Source organism: Haliotis rubra, unplaced genomic scaffold (genome assembly GCF_003918875.1).
Source record: "Haliotis rubra isolate DU_JTF1 unplaced genomic scaffold, ASM391887v1 Scf192, whole genome shotgun sequence".
Lineage (NCBI taxonomy): Eukaryota > Metazoa > Mollusca > Gastropoda > Lepetellida > Haliotidae > Haliotis > Haliotis rubra.
The window spans coordinates 1,333,019-1,348,288 of NW_025765914.1; the positions used below are offsets into that span (position 1 = coordinate 1,333,019).

At 41.3% G+C, this 15,270-nt stretch overlaps 1 protein-coding gene and 1 long non-coding RNA gene across 2 annotated transcripts; one reads left to right on the forward strand and one right to left on the reverse strand.

The window, feature by feature from the left end:
- Window positions 1-7,930: 7,930 nt before the first annotated feature.
- Window positions 7,931-9,977, reverse strand: LOC124274601. The gene is made up of 2 exons (XR_006897985.1): window positions 9,746-9,977; window positions 7,931-8,282 (listed from the first exon to the last, which is right to left on the reverse strand). It is a non-coding gene; the product is annotated as an uncharacterized LOC124274601 (long non-coding RNA).
- Window positions 9,978-10,641: 664 nt separating this feature from the next.
- Window positions 10,642-13,185, forward strand: LOC124274600 (60 kDa SS-A/Ro ribonucleoprotein-like). Its single transcript, XM_046709965.1, has 2 exons — window positions 10,642-10,758; window positions 11,310-13,185. Exon 2 carries the CDS (start codon window positions 11,349-11,351, stop codon window positions 12,999-13,001), a length of 1,653 nt encoding a protein of 550 aa, XP_046565921.1. The 5' UTR covers window positions 10,642-10,758; window positions 11,310-11,348; the 3' UTR covers window positions 13,002-13,185.
- Window positions 13,186-15,270: the final 2,085 nt, after the last annotated feature.

A 15,270-nucleotide genomic window follows, 5' to 3' on the forward strand; every position in this document is an offset into this window, starting at 1 on the left:
TGCTGTGGTGATCTCATCGGGGGTGTTGTGTGTTGTGGTGATCTCAGGGGACAGGTGTGTGCTGTGGTGATCTCATCGGGGGTGTTGTGTGTTGTGGTGATCTCAGGGGACAGGTGTGTGCTGTGGTGATCTCATCGGGGTTGTTGTGTGTTGTGGTGATCTCAGGGGACAGGTGTGTGCTGTGGTGATCTCATCGGGGGTGTTGTGTGTTGTGGTGATCTCAGGGGACAGGTGTGTGCTGTGGTGATCTCAGGGGACAGGTGTGTGCTGTGGTGATCTCATCAGGTGGGGTGTTGTCTCAGGGGTACAGGTGGTGATCTCATTGAGGTAGTTGTGTGTTGTGGTGATCTCAGGGGTGTGTGCTGGTGTGTGCTGTGGTGATCTCAGTGGGGGTGTTGTGTGTTGGATCTCAGGGGACAGGTGGATCTCAGGGGACAGGTGTCTGTGGGTGATCTCAGTGGACAGGTGTGTTCTGTGGTGATCTCAGTGAGGGTGTTGTGTGTTGTGGTGATCTCATCGGGGGTGTTGTGTGGATCTCAGGGGAAAGGTGTATATAATCTTGTAGCCTGAACCACAGGGTAGTGTGTGTGTGTATGTATACATTGCCTCACCTATCTACACTATCTCTACAGGAGATCATATACCTTACATAGTGTCATTTATCTAGAATATAAAGACAGCTGGGCGTAGCCTAGTTGTCAAAACGTTCGCTCTTTACGCCAACGACCCGACGACATTCCGTCATGGGAATAAGCTGTACTTCTTCATGCTGCAATGTTGCTAAATGTTTAATCATACCAACTCACAATTCGTACAGTTTTCTTGTAACATGATTTGTCTTCAGGAATTGGAAAGAGTTCTTCCGTTCCCCCATATTTTTTTGTAAGAGATTAACAGAGGAAACGCAACGTGATTCGACCCTATATATTGTAATTAATTTTGGGGCTTTTTAGTTATTTTTGTGAGTTCTCTAGAAAGTGTTGTGTTAGGTTTTGTTAATAATTCTAGTATATATTAATTTATAAATATTATTTGGGATGGGAGAACGGGAGGAACTCTTACCCAGGAATTAATAGTACCAAATCAAATGTTCCAACAAGCACTAAAAGTCAATTCTCTTTCGAGGACACTGAAAACCGTTGCGTTATGGCTGAGATATTGCCCTTGTGACGTAAATCTTCACTCACAGCTAAGGTCGCCGTGACTTCTTATGAAACGCTGGAAACAAACCCAATCTAATACATAATGATTGATCACAGAGACTCTTCAGAGCATTGTCACGTCTTGTTGTTAATATTTACAGATCTTGTCGGACAACTTACGATTCTGAATAACAAACATGACAGAGCGTCTTCTTCTCGTTGCCATGGTACCACATCGACCATACCGACAGAGGACAGTGAACTGTATTCCAAAATGTCAGCTGCATGTTTAGGTCATCTTGGACTATTGACGTTATCTGTTGTAATTTTGAGATAAAATCATGACACATATTTATATTTGTTTAGTTACCACCTTACATCGAACAAACCTAAAGCACACTGTGACATGCATCAGATTGTACTTCAGGAGATTCTATTTTCGCCTTGTGGAAGACAACAGGGCAGTGGGTTATGCAACAGTGCGTGTTTGTGCTGGGACACATGGGGAGGAGCGAACGCATGTCCTACTGTCTGAAGACGTCATGTTATTGTCAAACCGCGGACGTTCATTGGCCATACTCAGTGTATGCCACCTGCAGTATAGGACAGGATGGTTGATGCTGGATGGAAGTGGCAGTGAGCGGGTGAGCGAGCGAGTGAGTGAGCGAGTGAGTGAGTGGGGAGAGAGAGGGGGGTGGGGAAAAAGAAATTCTGATGAACTTTCCAGTTTTATCACGATGGCCTATAAATAATAAAGTTTGGGCGGGGAAAAACAACGGCATCATGTGCAACATCCCCGGTGACGCATGTGAACCAAGTCAACGAGTCTTACCAAAAGATCCAGTTTCAGTCCTCTTATGAAAAGCATTGGTTCCGTGTCATTATTTAACCGAACTACCCGGAATCCGTTTGGTTTGGAAGATGTTTGCCTTGTCGGTGCGGATGCTTGCAACCGGTTGGGGAACACAAGACGAATGTCTGCATCAAGTGAACATTGTGTAACATCTATAGGACTGTAATAAAGTTGACAGGTCAAGACTGGGACTGACATACGTCAGCACATATTCACATATACATGTTCACTGTATTACATAAACAAAAGTTAATTTACAGTGTAGGAAACGTAATCAAATGACCGGAGAACATCACGGTCATAATTAAAGTGAGTGAGTGAGTTTAGTTTTACGACGCACGCAGCAATATTCCAGATATGGCGGCGGTCTGTAAATAATCGAGTCTGGACCTGACAATCTAGTGATCAATATCATGAGCATCGATCCACGCAATCGGGATGCCTGACCACCCGATCCCGTTAGTCGCCTCTTACAAGCATGGGTTGCAGAAGATCAATTCTAACCCTAATCTCTACGGGCCGTCATAATTAAGACTTATGCGTCTCGAATTTGAATATTACAGGTCCAAAGGGCTGCACGTGCAGAAAACATGGCTAACCCGTGCACAAAGGTCACATGATTCGCAAAAGGTCACAAGATATCGCGTCCTACTATCATCACGGATCGTTATTGTGTATTATGTTTCCATAATTGTTTTCATATAAAGTGGATTATTGACCGGCGGTAATGGTAGAGTTATTAATGGAAACACAACTTGGTGTGTGTTGCATCAACCTAGCGTCGGCGCTGAAACTGGGTTCTGGTTAAACAAAACAACATATACCTCGGACAAAAATATCACATTGCTGGTAAACAAATAGTGTCCAAACAGAGCTCTAGTATAGTGTCATGGTGAGTGTCAGGTGGTGAGTGTGTGAGTATATAGATCCGTGTAGGTACATAGTGTCATGGTGAGTGTGTGTATATAGATCCGTGTAGGTGCATAGTGTCATGGTGAGTGTGTGTATATAGCTCCGTGTAGGTGCATAGTGTCATGGTGAGTGTGTGTATATAGCTCCGTGTAGGTACATAGTGTCATGGTGAGTGTGTGTATATAGCTCCGTGTAGGTACATAGTGTCATGGTGAGTGTGTGTATATAGCTCCGTGTAGGTGCATAGTGTCATGGTGAGTGTGTGTATATATAGCTCCGTGTAGGTGCATAGTGTCATGGTGAGTGTGTGTATATATAGCTCCGTGTAGGTGTGTATAGTGTCATGGTGAGTGTGTGTATATAGCTCCGTGTAAGTACATAGTGTCATGGTGAGTGTGTGTATATAACTCCGTGTAGGTACATAGTGTCATGGTGAGTGTGTGTATATAACTCCGTGTAGGTACATAGTGTCATGGTGAGTGTGTGTATATAGCTCCGTGTAGGTACATAGTGTCAGGGTCAGTGTGTATATAACTCCGTGTAGGTACATAGTGTCATGGTGAGTGTGTGTATATAGCTCCGTGTAGGTACATAGTGTCATGGTGAGTGTGTGTATATAACTCCGTGTAGGTACATAGTGTCATGGTGAGTGTGTGTATATAACTCCGTGTAGGTACATAGTGTCATGGTGAGTGTGTGTATATAACTCCGTGTAGGTGCATAGTGTCATGGTGAGTGTGTGTATATAACTAACTCCATGTGTCATGGTGAGTACATAGTGTCATGGTGGTGAGTGTGTGTATATACCTCCGTGTAGGTACATAGTGTCATGGTCAGTGTTTGTATATAGCTCCGTGTAAGTGCATAGTGTCATGGTCAGTGTGTATATAGCTCCGTGTAGGTACATAGTGTCATGGTGAGTGTGTGTATATAGCTCCGTCTAAGTACATAGTGTCATGGTGAGTGTGTGTATATACCTCCGTGTAGGTACATAGTGTCAGGGTCAGTGTGTATATAGCTCCGTGTAGGTACATAGTGTCATGGTGATGATGTGATACGTGAATGATCAGTGTGTATATATAACTCCCTGTAAGTACACACAGTGTCATGGTCAGTGTTTATATATAGCTCCGTGTAAGGACATAGTGTCATGGTCAGTGTGTGTATATAGCTCCCTCCAGTGTGTAGGTACACAGTGACATGGTCAGTGTGTGTATATAACTCCCTGTAAGTACACAGTGACATGGTCAGTGTGTGTATATAACTCCCTGTAAGTACATAGTGTCATGGTCAGTGTGTGTATATAGCTCCCTGTAAGTACATAGTGTCATGGTCAGTGTGTGTATATAGCTCCCTGTAAGTACACAGTGACATGGTCAGTGTGTATATATAGCTCCCTGTAAGTACACAGTGTCATGGTCAGTGTGTATATAGCTCCCTGTAAGTACACAGTGTCATGGTCAGTGTGTGTATATATAACTCCCTGTAAGTACACAGTGTCATGGTCAGTGTGTATATAGCTCCCTGTAAGTACACAGTGTCATGGTCAGTGTGTGTATATAGCTCCCTGTAAGTACACAGTGTCATGGTCAGTGTGTATATATAGCTCCGTGTAAGTACACAGTGTCATGGTCAGTGTGTGTATATAGCTCCGTGTAAGTACATAGTGTCATGGTCAGTGTGTGTATATAGCTCCCTGTAAGTACATAGTGTCATGGTCAGTGTGTGTATATAACTCCCTGTAAGTACACAGTGTCATGGTCAGTGTGTGTATATAGCTCCCTGTAAGTACATAGTGTCATGGTCAGTGTGTGTATATAACTCCCTGTAAGTACATAGTGTCATGGTCAGTGTGTGTATATAGCTCCGTGTAAGTACACAGTGTCATGGTCAGTGTGTGTATATAGCTCCCTGTAAGTACACAGTGTCATGGTCAGTGTGTGTATATAGCCCCGCGTATGTACACAGTGTCATGGTCAGTGTGTGTATATAGCTCCCTGTAAATATACAGTGACATGATCAGTGTTTGTAAGAAGAGACTAACGGGATCGGGTGTCAGGCTCGCTGACTTGGTTGACAGATATGTCATCGTATCCCAATTACGTTGATTGATGCTCATGCTGTTGATCACTGGATTGTCTGTTATTGACTCGATTATTTGCAGACGCCGCCATATAGCCGGAATATTGCTGAGTGCGGCGTTAAACAACAACCAACCAAAAACAAAATAAAATATATAAAATTGGTGATATCTTAGTCATAAAATAAACAATGGATCCTTGTTGGAAGAGACTTGTAATTGGACGAACCGGAAGAAACTTTTACAAAACTGTGTATTGTTGAGAACAGGAACTGTTGGCGATGCCCAGTTCGAAATATTGAACATTCAGTGTTAAACTACAGCCGGAACTTGTGTCTTTTCTTTATAACGATGATACTAAATACGGTCACTGCAACTATAATTGTTATCATGTGCAAGCAATAAGCAACAGTCAAGGATGCTTGACACATCCATACAGGTCTACAGGAACTGCGTAGATTGGCCAAGGGAGGTAACCGGTACTATTTTATGGCACTTCCTTGTACGTTTGAGAATAAGGAATCTTAAACAAAAACATTAGCATTTCCAGGAATTTATTTATGACATATACTGTTTAGGGATTCATGGTTTTACATGAAAGCAGGACACTGAATACGCAGTTTTACCAGCATAACACGTAAACAACACGTAAACAACATGTAAACAACATGTAAACAACACTGTTTACCTGCACCTGACAGCCACACAATGTTAATGTTACAGACTTTATTCAGAAAAAACAAGATAATGATGCAACATAATTAAAAATGCCTGATATTTAGTTGGATAAACTATTTGATACAGTTCAATGGATTATCAGTTTGTACACCAACCTGTAGACCACACATAGTGCCGACACAATCGTACACAGGTCAGCTGTGTGTTACCTGCCGTAACTATATCGATACCCCCTTCACGGTATTGGCACGCACCTCAGACTCAGACTAGTTTATTCAATACTACAGGCCTTATGACCTAAGGTACAATTACAGCAGAATATTACATTTTGTCACGTGGATGTGATATAATAAACAAAACTTGTAATTAAGAACGGCGTGGATTAAATACATGCTTCAAATATAATGATAGTAATTTGATTGTTTGTGGTTTTTGTGAAGAAATAAGTTTGATGAAGTTACATTTGTTTGGCACAACAGAAGTTAACAAAGGTAAATATTTCATTCGAAGTGCAGAATATTTTGGACAGGAAAATAGTATGTGAACTTCATCTTCGATGTTGAGATCCATGCAATGTTCATAGCAGATGGTATAGTCGTACTGTTGTTTCTCCTTCCTGTATGTATTTACCTTCAGATTGTTCAATGCTATTCTGAATTTACAGAATCTACGTACCAAAGACTTGTCTTGGAGACAAGTAATATATGTTTCTGTGTTAAAATCAGTTTTGAATCCAGAGTATAATGACAGATAACTTGAGGTAGAAATAGACAAATGCCAATCCTGGATAAAGATATCCTGTAACCTTTGTTTGAAAGTGCTGATAAATAACTTCTCGTCACCAACTTGTTGTGATAACCAAGTCCATGCGAAACCTGTTGAAAAGAGCAGAGATCTAACCTCTGACACCCAGTTATGTCTTCCATTATCGTCTAAAGATTTGAGAAGAAGATAGCTCTGCCTTGGATATCTAGAGGAGTCCATTCGTAGTAGTTTCAACCAGTATTTGATTACTCTCATTCTGGTATACACAAACACACTGCAGCGACCTGTTTCACCCAATATTGCTTTGTTTGATGCAAATTTCCCAACAGATATAAATCGTTTAAGGAAAGAGGTATGGACCTTTTCAATTGTTTCATTGTATAATGTTCCCCATATCTCGGAGCCATAAAGAAGGATTGGTAAAATCTTGCAGTCGAAGATAGTCATTGCTGTAGAGAACGTCACTGCTTGGTTACGTTTAAATAGCTGGTATACTGGCCTTAATGCTGTCGATGCCTGTGATGCGAGATTGCTACATGCAGCTGACCATTTTAGCCTAGATGAAAATAGTAGACCAAGATACTTGTAGTATGTTGTACACTTCAATTGTTCACCCGCATAGAACCACTCCTGTCGCTACACAACTAAGTACAGTGTACTCAGTGTACACACAATAGCCGGAAGTCCTATTATATGCATACATCTCCATGTGGTTCTAATGAAATAAACATTACGGCTCTTTTTGAGAAAGCAAAACCATTTTAGATTATGAAAAGACATGTGTTACCAGCTTTATTCAACAGAACGTTGTATTCGAGAAGACAAATGTATTGTGAAAAATCACGATTTCACAGATCATGTACTTGGACTACTTGCACAAAAGAACGAGGCAAAAGGAGAAAGATTTCAATGTTACTGTGGTATTTTACGTGGGCTTCTGTCATTAAGTAACAAAATCAGATATGGTTGAGGATACGGTTAGAACATATACTTCTGTGACAGGACCAGTTACTGTTTTATCTGTGTCATACTGGGTGGAGAATAATGTCACATATAGCAATATGTCTAGGGTACATGAATGGTTGTATGCCACTTGGCATCTGCAAACTGTCAAGCATGAAACACTTCTCAGAACGATGAAAAACAATAATATATACTAGCACATTCATACAGATTATGCCTATAGTCTATAGCCGCCATATAGCTGGAATATTGCTGAGTGCGGCGTAAAACTAAACTCACTCACTATAGTCTATAGTCTACTGGACATTAGTTTCAGTGAGCGAGTGAGTGAGTGAGAGTTTGGTTTCAAGCCGCTTTTAGCATTATTCCAGTAACATCACGGCGGGGACACCTGAAATGGGCTCCACACACTGTACCCATACATTATTCCAGTAACATCAACATACTTTTTGAAATTAATATATGCAGCATTTTGCTGTCTACTTGCTGGCAGCAATTCAGGGGGAAAATGTAAACAAATAAATGAATGAAACAGAATGAAACTTAGCCTTAAAGGCAGTTTACTAAATCGTTTATCCGCTACAAATGATGCATTATTCATTGTCCTTTATCTTCCGAAACATGAAGTCACCCAGGCTGGTAAGTCTTCAACCGTGACTTGTGACCTGTAGCCTTTGAACTGTGATCAGTGAATCAATCTTCTTATTGCTGAGATGACTTTGCCCTGGCTGTCGTGGTTGTAGACGGGCCCTTGCTTATACATGTCGCAGTCGTAGTTCATTGTCGTGGGTGACGAAGTCGGTGTTGGGTGCAGCTGACGCTGTCTTGAGTCCTTGACGTGAGTCGTATCCGAGTCTCGCCGGTATTGAAATAGCAGAGCCGCTATCATCTGGAAAAGTGAGCGTGTTTAGTTTTACGCTGCTTTAACAATATTCCAGTAACATCCCGGCGGGGACGCCAGAAAAGGACTTCACGAATTGAACCCATCATCTGGAAGGTGGAAAATTTAATGAAAAAAAGGGGTCAGTAGAAAACGAATCTCGCGTTCGAGATTATTGCATCTATATAGCCACGTGTATGCACGTGTGTGTGCACTAGAGCATGTTCAAGTTCAGAGTAATGTCGGACTTAACGTGCTAGCACTTATAAAGCGACGTGTATGTACGTACGCTGGCCCACAGAGTTACCACCTGTAGGTTAACATGGATAGTATACCGACTCCTAGACGACTACTCCATGTTGTATCATGCCGACCGCCATGCAGGGTAACAACAGGCTCCGTGTGATGGAGAAGGGGTGAGTGAGTATGATTTTACGCCGCTTTTAGCAATATTCCAGCAATATCACGACGGGAGACACCAGAAATGGGCCTCACACATTGTGCCCATGTGGGGAATCGGTCCCGTGTCGTCAGCGTGACGAGCGGACGCTTTAACCATCAGGCTGCCCCACCGCCCACATGGAGAAGGAACGCACAACACTGGACTACGTTAGTGCTTCTGAGTACGAAACACACATAGCTGTGTTACATGGCAACGGTTCAATTTCATTTTTTATCCATCGATATCTCGATGGTCAGTTACTTCAAGAAAATGCCATGTACAAATGAATAGACTGGTATTCAGTGCAGCGAGTGTGTGAGTGAGTGAGTGAATGTTGCTATACGCTGCTTCAAGGCCATCCGAATGACAGGTAACCATTTTACCCTTAGACTATCCCATTACCTTATTTCTTTTTCCCGTCATAACAACTACTCAGGTAATACAACTGAGTGTTTCTGTATACCACAAGTATTACTATATTTATAACCGAGGATAAAAATAATGAATATTAAGCACAGCTCCACGTAAAAATCATGCAAAATCGAGAATTTTGGGTAAGTCGAAAATCACAAGTTTGGTTAAAAATTTCAGAATTTCTGATCACATCACTATATTAAACATCGCTGTGAATTTTTTTCTAAAATATGTGCTCTAGTTTTTGATACGCCCATTTTTCCCCAAGATTAATTGGAGGTAGAAAAGCGACGAACTCCATTCGTTTGCATAGTAAAGTACTGTTACTTTGAAACCAGATTTTGAATAACAGCAAAGGTGTGGCACATAATGAAGTATATGTACACATAAAAGGAGCCGTAATCTAACATAGAAATAATAAAGAGAATGACAAAATTTCAAGTCAATATGAAAATTTGGACTTATCCACTTCTGCATGATTCTCAGGTGGAATGCTACTTAACTATTTTGTCATAAATCATGTCTTCATGTATATCATGGCGACAACAAATAATTATATAAACGAAACTTTAAATTATGAACAAGTACATGGAGGAAGTGACAAAACAATAATTACCTTTGATTTTCTCCCGTCATGCTGCTAAACAAGAAACACTCATCAGATCGTGGCAAGCTGGTTTCTGATAACAAGGCTGGCCGGACCAAGCAAGTGGTCAAAGTCGCCAGCCCCGTAACGGTGTTGTCCACCTGTCGGTGTCGCCTTATATACAGGTACCCAACAACGTTGGGCGTGTCGCGGTTAACCGACAGCTCTACAAGGAAACGTAGTCAGATCGTCTGCATAGAAACTTGCCTATAAGCATTCTGCCAACATAAACAGTTGTGAAATTGCTGACTGATGTCTTTATTTAATGAATTAGCATATTGTGACGTCACTGACTGAAATCAAAATATGCTGACTTGGCAGATGTCAGAACAGTAAAATATGACGATTATCCATATCCATTGAAGCGTCATAAAAGACGCGGTTAACCGCAGAGTCAATATGTGATTTTTCACATGGCGAGTAGGCTTCGATATACTATTTTCCCTACAACATATCAACAGTTAATTTAATTATATTTACATTTTATTAACCAAGTCAAAACGATAACAAAACGTAACCCACATAACAAAAACGATATACTCATTCATTTTTATAGAAATTTAGTAGAAAAATATAGAGAATGATTATGATTTTTGTGTATTACATTGAATATATGTACAACAAAGGTTGAAACAAAACAGAAATCAGTCTGTAATAAAATGAATTGTTTCGAAGAAGGAGGTTTTTTTTATGTATTCAGTGTGTAGTATAATCTGCCATCAAAATACACGTAGTAAGTAGTTATATTTGGCGATGAGCCGTGGTGTAGCGATTAACCGCAACCTTCTAATAGTGCCGGCTGACTAAGTGAACGTCAACATCTGATTGCACAACATGATCAAAACGGTTGGTATAAAAGTATTCTCGCCTCTCAGACATTTCAGAGTGAGGTGAGCATCATAGACCACTGGTTTTCACACATCTGGTCCGGCCAAACCTCGTTATCTTCAGCGCTGTATACAGAGAAGCTGGTCACTATATAGGTAGGTGTTGTGCCGGCAAACAATAAGTATATCTTTTCACTGTTTAGGTTTATTTAGTTGTATTTTACTGTTTTACATACTTAACGACATACTATACTAGTACATAGATGTTGGTGTCTTGTTATGAAGAATACACATGTTCTTGAAGTCATAATATCAAACTGTAATGATAATACGAGGCACTGTTATAGTTGTAGTCAGATTGTGCTTAATTGTGTGTATGAGCGCGCGTGTGTGTGCGTGTATGTGTGCCGAGCTCGATATTCTCTTTTTGAGCACATCGTTGTCGGGAATATGACTAAACTTCATACAGCACCCTTGTTTTCCATGTGTCATATAGAATTTTATTTTTCAAAAATACCCTTTCTGTATAGTTCCTACATAAGGTGAGTTCGATTCAAGTGTAACAGACAATATATGTTTATCCATCCAATCAAAGTACGAGGTTGTTGTTCAAGGCTCTATATTCCCCAAAGATGAGCAACCCCTTTACAACTGTACAAATTTGAAACCTTTTGAGTATTCTTGATCAATCTGTTCATTAATTACAGGTGAGCCACTACAGACGCGAGTAAACATCCGACACTGCCATGGATTTCCATAGCAACCTGTTAGTGTTTCCCACTGACACTGTCCCTCAGAGCGCTCCTATATCTGCTGACCAGGTGAGAAACAACGCAGGGGGATACGGGTGGAAGGTGGACGACTTCACCCGCCTCAAGCGCTTCCTATGTCTGGGTTCAGAAGGAGGCACCTACTACACTTCACAGAAGGCCCTGACACAACAGAATGTTCAATGTATTGTGGATCTTATCAGTGAGGGAAAGGGGGTGGACGTGGTCAAGACCATCAAACAGTTCAGTCTGGAGGGACGCACCGCCAAACAGACATCCATCCTACTGGCTCTTGCTGTCTGTTGCAGAAGCAGCGATTTAACCACCAAACAAGAAGCCTACAAAGCTGTGCGTGATATCTGCCGAATTCCGACCTTCCTGTTCGAGTTTATTGAACGGTGTGAGAAGCAGGGGAAGACCACGGGGTGGGGACGGGCACACAGGAACGCCATATCAGCTTGGTACAACAGGTTCCATGATGACCCTGTCAAGCTCGCCATGCATGTCACTAAATATCGACAGAGGAACAGCTGGTCACACCGGGACGTCTTGCGACTGTCCCACACCAAACCCGTCAACGATGCTGTCGGTGTGGTTCTGAGGTACGCCGTCAAAGGACTGTCTGATGCTAAAGAAATGTATGACAAACTGGAACCAGAATCCGTGAAGCAGGTCCTGAAGTTCCTTAGTGTTGTGGACGAGGCCAAATCCTGTACCGAGGAAAACAAGATGGTGGAGCTGATTCGACAACATGGACTAGTACGGGAGCACATCCCCACATCACTGCTGTCGTCGGTTTCTGTTTGGAAAGAACTGCTTCAGAAAATGCCGATGACAGCGATGATAAGGAACCTTGGTAAGATGACTTCCATCGGTGCGCTAACAGACGGTAGCTCTGAGGAAGATCTGGTGGTTCAGAAAGTGACAGACCGAGACTCCCTGAAACAAGCCAGGATCCACCCGTTCAATGTGTTGGTGGCTCTGAAGACCTACTCAGCAGGATGTGGAGAGAAGGGCAAACTGACGTGGACACCAACTAAACGTATCGTGAAAGCTCTGGATGATGCATTCTATCTGTCCTTCAAATTTGTGTTACCAACGAACAAGCGTTATCTTCTAGCAGTGGACGTGAGTGGTTCCATGGGTTGTTCTGTGATGGGTACATCGTCAGTCTCGTGCAGGGATGCTGCAGCAGCCATGATGATGGTCACGAAGCGGACTGAAAACCCAGATAATTCCACCGTTGTTGCCTTCTGTGATAAGTTAACCCCCCTTAACATCGGACCTAAGGACAGTTTGGACACAGTCGAAAGAAGGACGAATTCTTTAAATTTCGGAGGGACTGACTGCGCGCTGCCGATGGTGTGGGCTAAGGAAAAAAAGAAGTTGTTTGATGTGTTTGTTGTGTACACGGATAGTGAGACTTGGTTTGGAAAAATTCACCCATCTGAAGCTCTTCGCCAGTACAGGAAGTGGAGTGGATTGTGGGATGCTCGTCTGATCGTCTGCGGAATGGCCAGCAATGAGTTCACAATTGCAGACCCGGATGATCCCGGGATGATGGACGTTGTGGGTTTCGATTCAGCAGCCCCAGAAGCCATGCGCTCCTTTGTCATGGGCGAAATATGACTCCTCCGTAACAGCATTCGTTAGTTGTTTGTCAATTCATTATGAATACAGTTTTACAGTTTATCAAAACATTGCAGGCTGGGCTGAATATGACTTCTCAGGGAGAATCTGTGTACGTTGTCGACTCATTACAGAGTGAACCTTCATATGTTTAGCAGTGGTACTTGTAGAACATGCCAGAACACTTGTCGACTCATTACAGAGTGAACCTTCATATGTTTAGCAGTGGTACTTGTAGAACATGCCAGAACACTTGAATCCATTACAAGAAATTGTGTGAAGACCAAACCATTATAATGCATTGAAGCGTGAATACAAACGACAAACCATCTCCATAATCATGATCGAATCCATCTGGAGTCCATGTTCGATTCCCGCTCTACATAGGCATGTGCTTACCAGTGTGCGAATATACTGACTTGGAAACCGCTTTAAGGGACCGTTCATAGTGTATGGCTAGGGGTTGTGATGATGATTTTAAGGGGGGTCACCCATTTGGTTCTGGGGAGGTAGGGGGTCATGAATTTTGTACACATGTAGGAGGGGGAGCAGCTCTTTGTCCATATGAATATTTACAGATTATGGTTAATTTGTACATACATTTTTGGGGTGTGTCTGTCATATTTACATTACACATGCTTCTCCATAAAAATAAATAAATAGTAAATACAAAAATAAAATAAAATAAATTAATAAATAAAATGTAATTTTAAAAAATATAAAAATTTGTGAACAGTCCCTAAGTACGAGAAGCCAATGTTCGTTGTCATTTCATATGTATTCCTTTATTTACGATCTGATTTGTAAAATACCATCTCCACGCGTTTCCTGATACACTTCAGTGTTCAGATCCAAAGCATCACAAAAAACAAGTGTTAACATTTGTAAATCCTTACAAAAATGAAATAAAAGTTTTGTAATGTAATGTTGTGTTGTGTTCTTTCAATCATTTGTTGTAGCTACATTCTCCTGTTTCAATTTGCTCGGAGTCGGTCATGAGTTGCTTCGATATTGAAGTGTTCGTTTGTAGCATTATTGTTTTAAGAATTTGGGGTTTTTATCAAAGTGGTCAAACAGTTCCACTATAACAGTTGTGTTACGTGACGAACGTGGTAGGGACAAGTTTGGAATATTGCTTGGCGTGCGTTTGACAAGCGTTAAAAGTGTTTAAGAATATACTTACTGTAATTACCCCCAGTACAGTTACCCAGGGTCCGGATCCACAAAGCGTTCGTAGCGCTACGACATTCGTAAGCCTATGGTGTACTGTATGGCTACAACAGGTCGTAACGTTACGAATGATTTGCGGATCAGGACCCTGAACTTGGACCTATTTCTGTTGTTTTTTGTATATAATTTCTATCTTCTTCTCAGGATATAGGTAGTTGGCTCACTTCATTGCACGGAATACTTTCATTATTCAGTTTTTCAGTTTTCATAATGTGATGTGGGAGGCATTTTGTTTTGCTAAAAAATGTTCAAGGTATATCCGTACGGTTCGTGTTGAAAGATGCCATTCACGTGAACTGTGAATAGTATTGTATTTCATCCATCAAAGACTGACCATGGGTCAGGTACATCAATATTCTCCGTCTGTAGTCACTTTGGAACAATCCGATAATGTGAGAGGAGAGGGGACGAAGTCGAAAGAGACGTTATTTTAGTCTGACAAATGATCTGCACGTGTCATTACCCGCAAATATACATCACAAAATCATACGAAACGAAACACAGGTTAGACATATATTTCTGAATTTTTAAGTTTAAAGTTGAAATGTGTACATAAAATGTGATGTTCAAAAGTACATTTCTTATAACTACTCGGGCACTTTGACTTAAGACAAGTAAAAGAAAATCCACAATTTTAAGTCTTGTATTGCAATCCCCACCAACCCTGACAGATTAACTAGGCTCATCTGAAAAAAACCCGTTCCTAAACGACTTTGTATCAGTAAAAGACATATCTCCACACTATAGAAACTATACATTATTTTTCTTCATCATATATCGCAATCGTGTAGACTACAGAGTACTTGTCTTTTTATCACATATCGCCACCATACCCAAACCAAGTCAACCAGCAAAAGGAATGCCCTCCCAAGTATGTTTATGTATTCATTGCTAAGATACTACAATAGATTATCTTGCAAAACTGTAATCGATAATTACATACTGTTGAAAGGAAGAGTAATAAAATGTCTGCTAACCATTATCCCCTTGAGTTGACTTAGTGCATACACTATCCTGTGTGTTATAAATACACGTAACA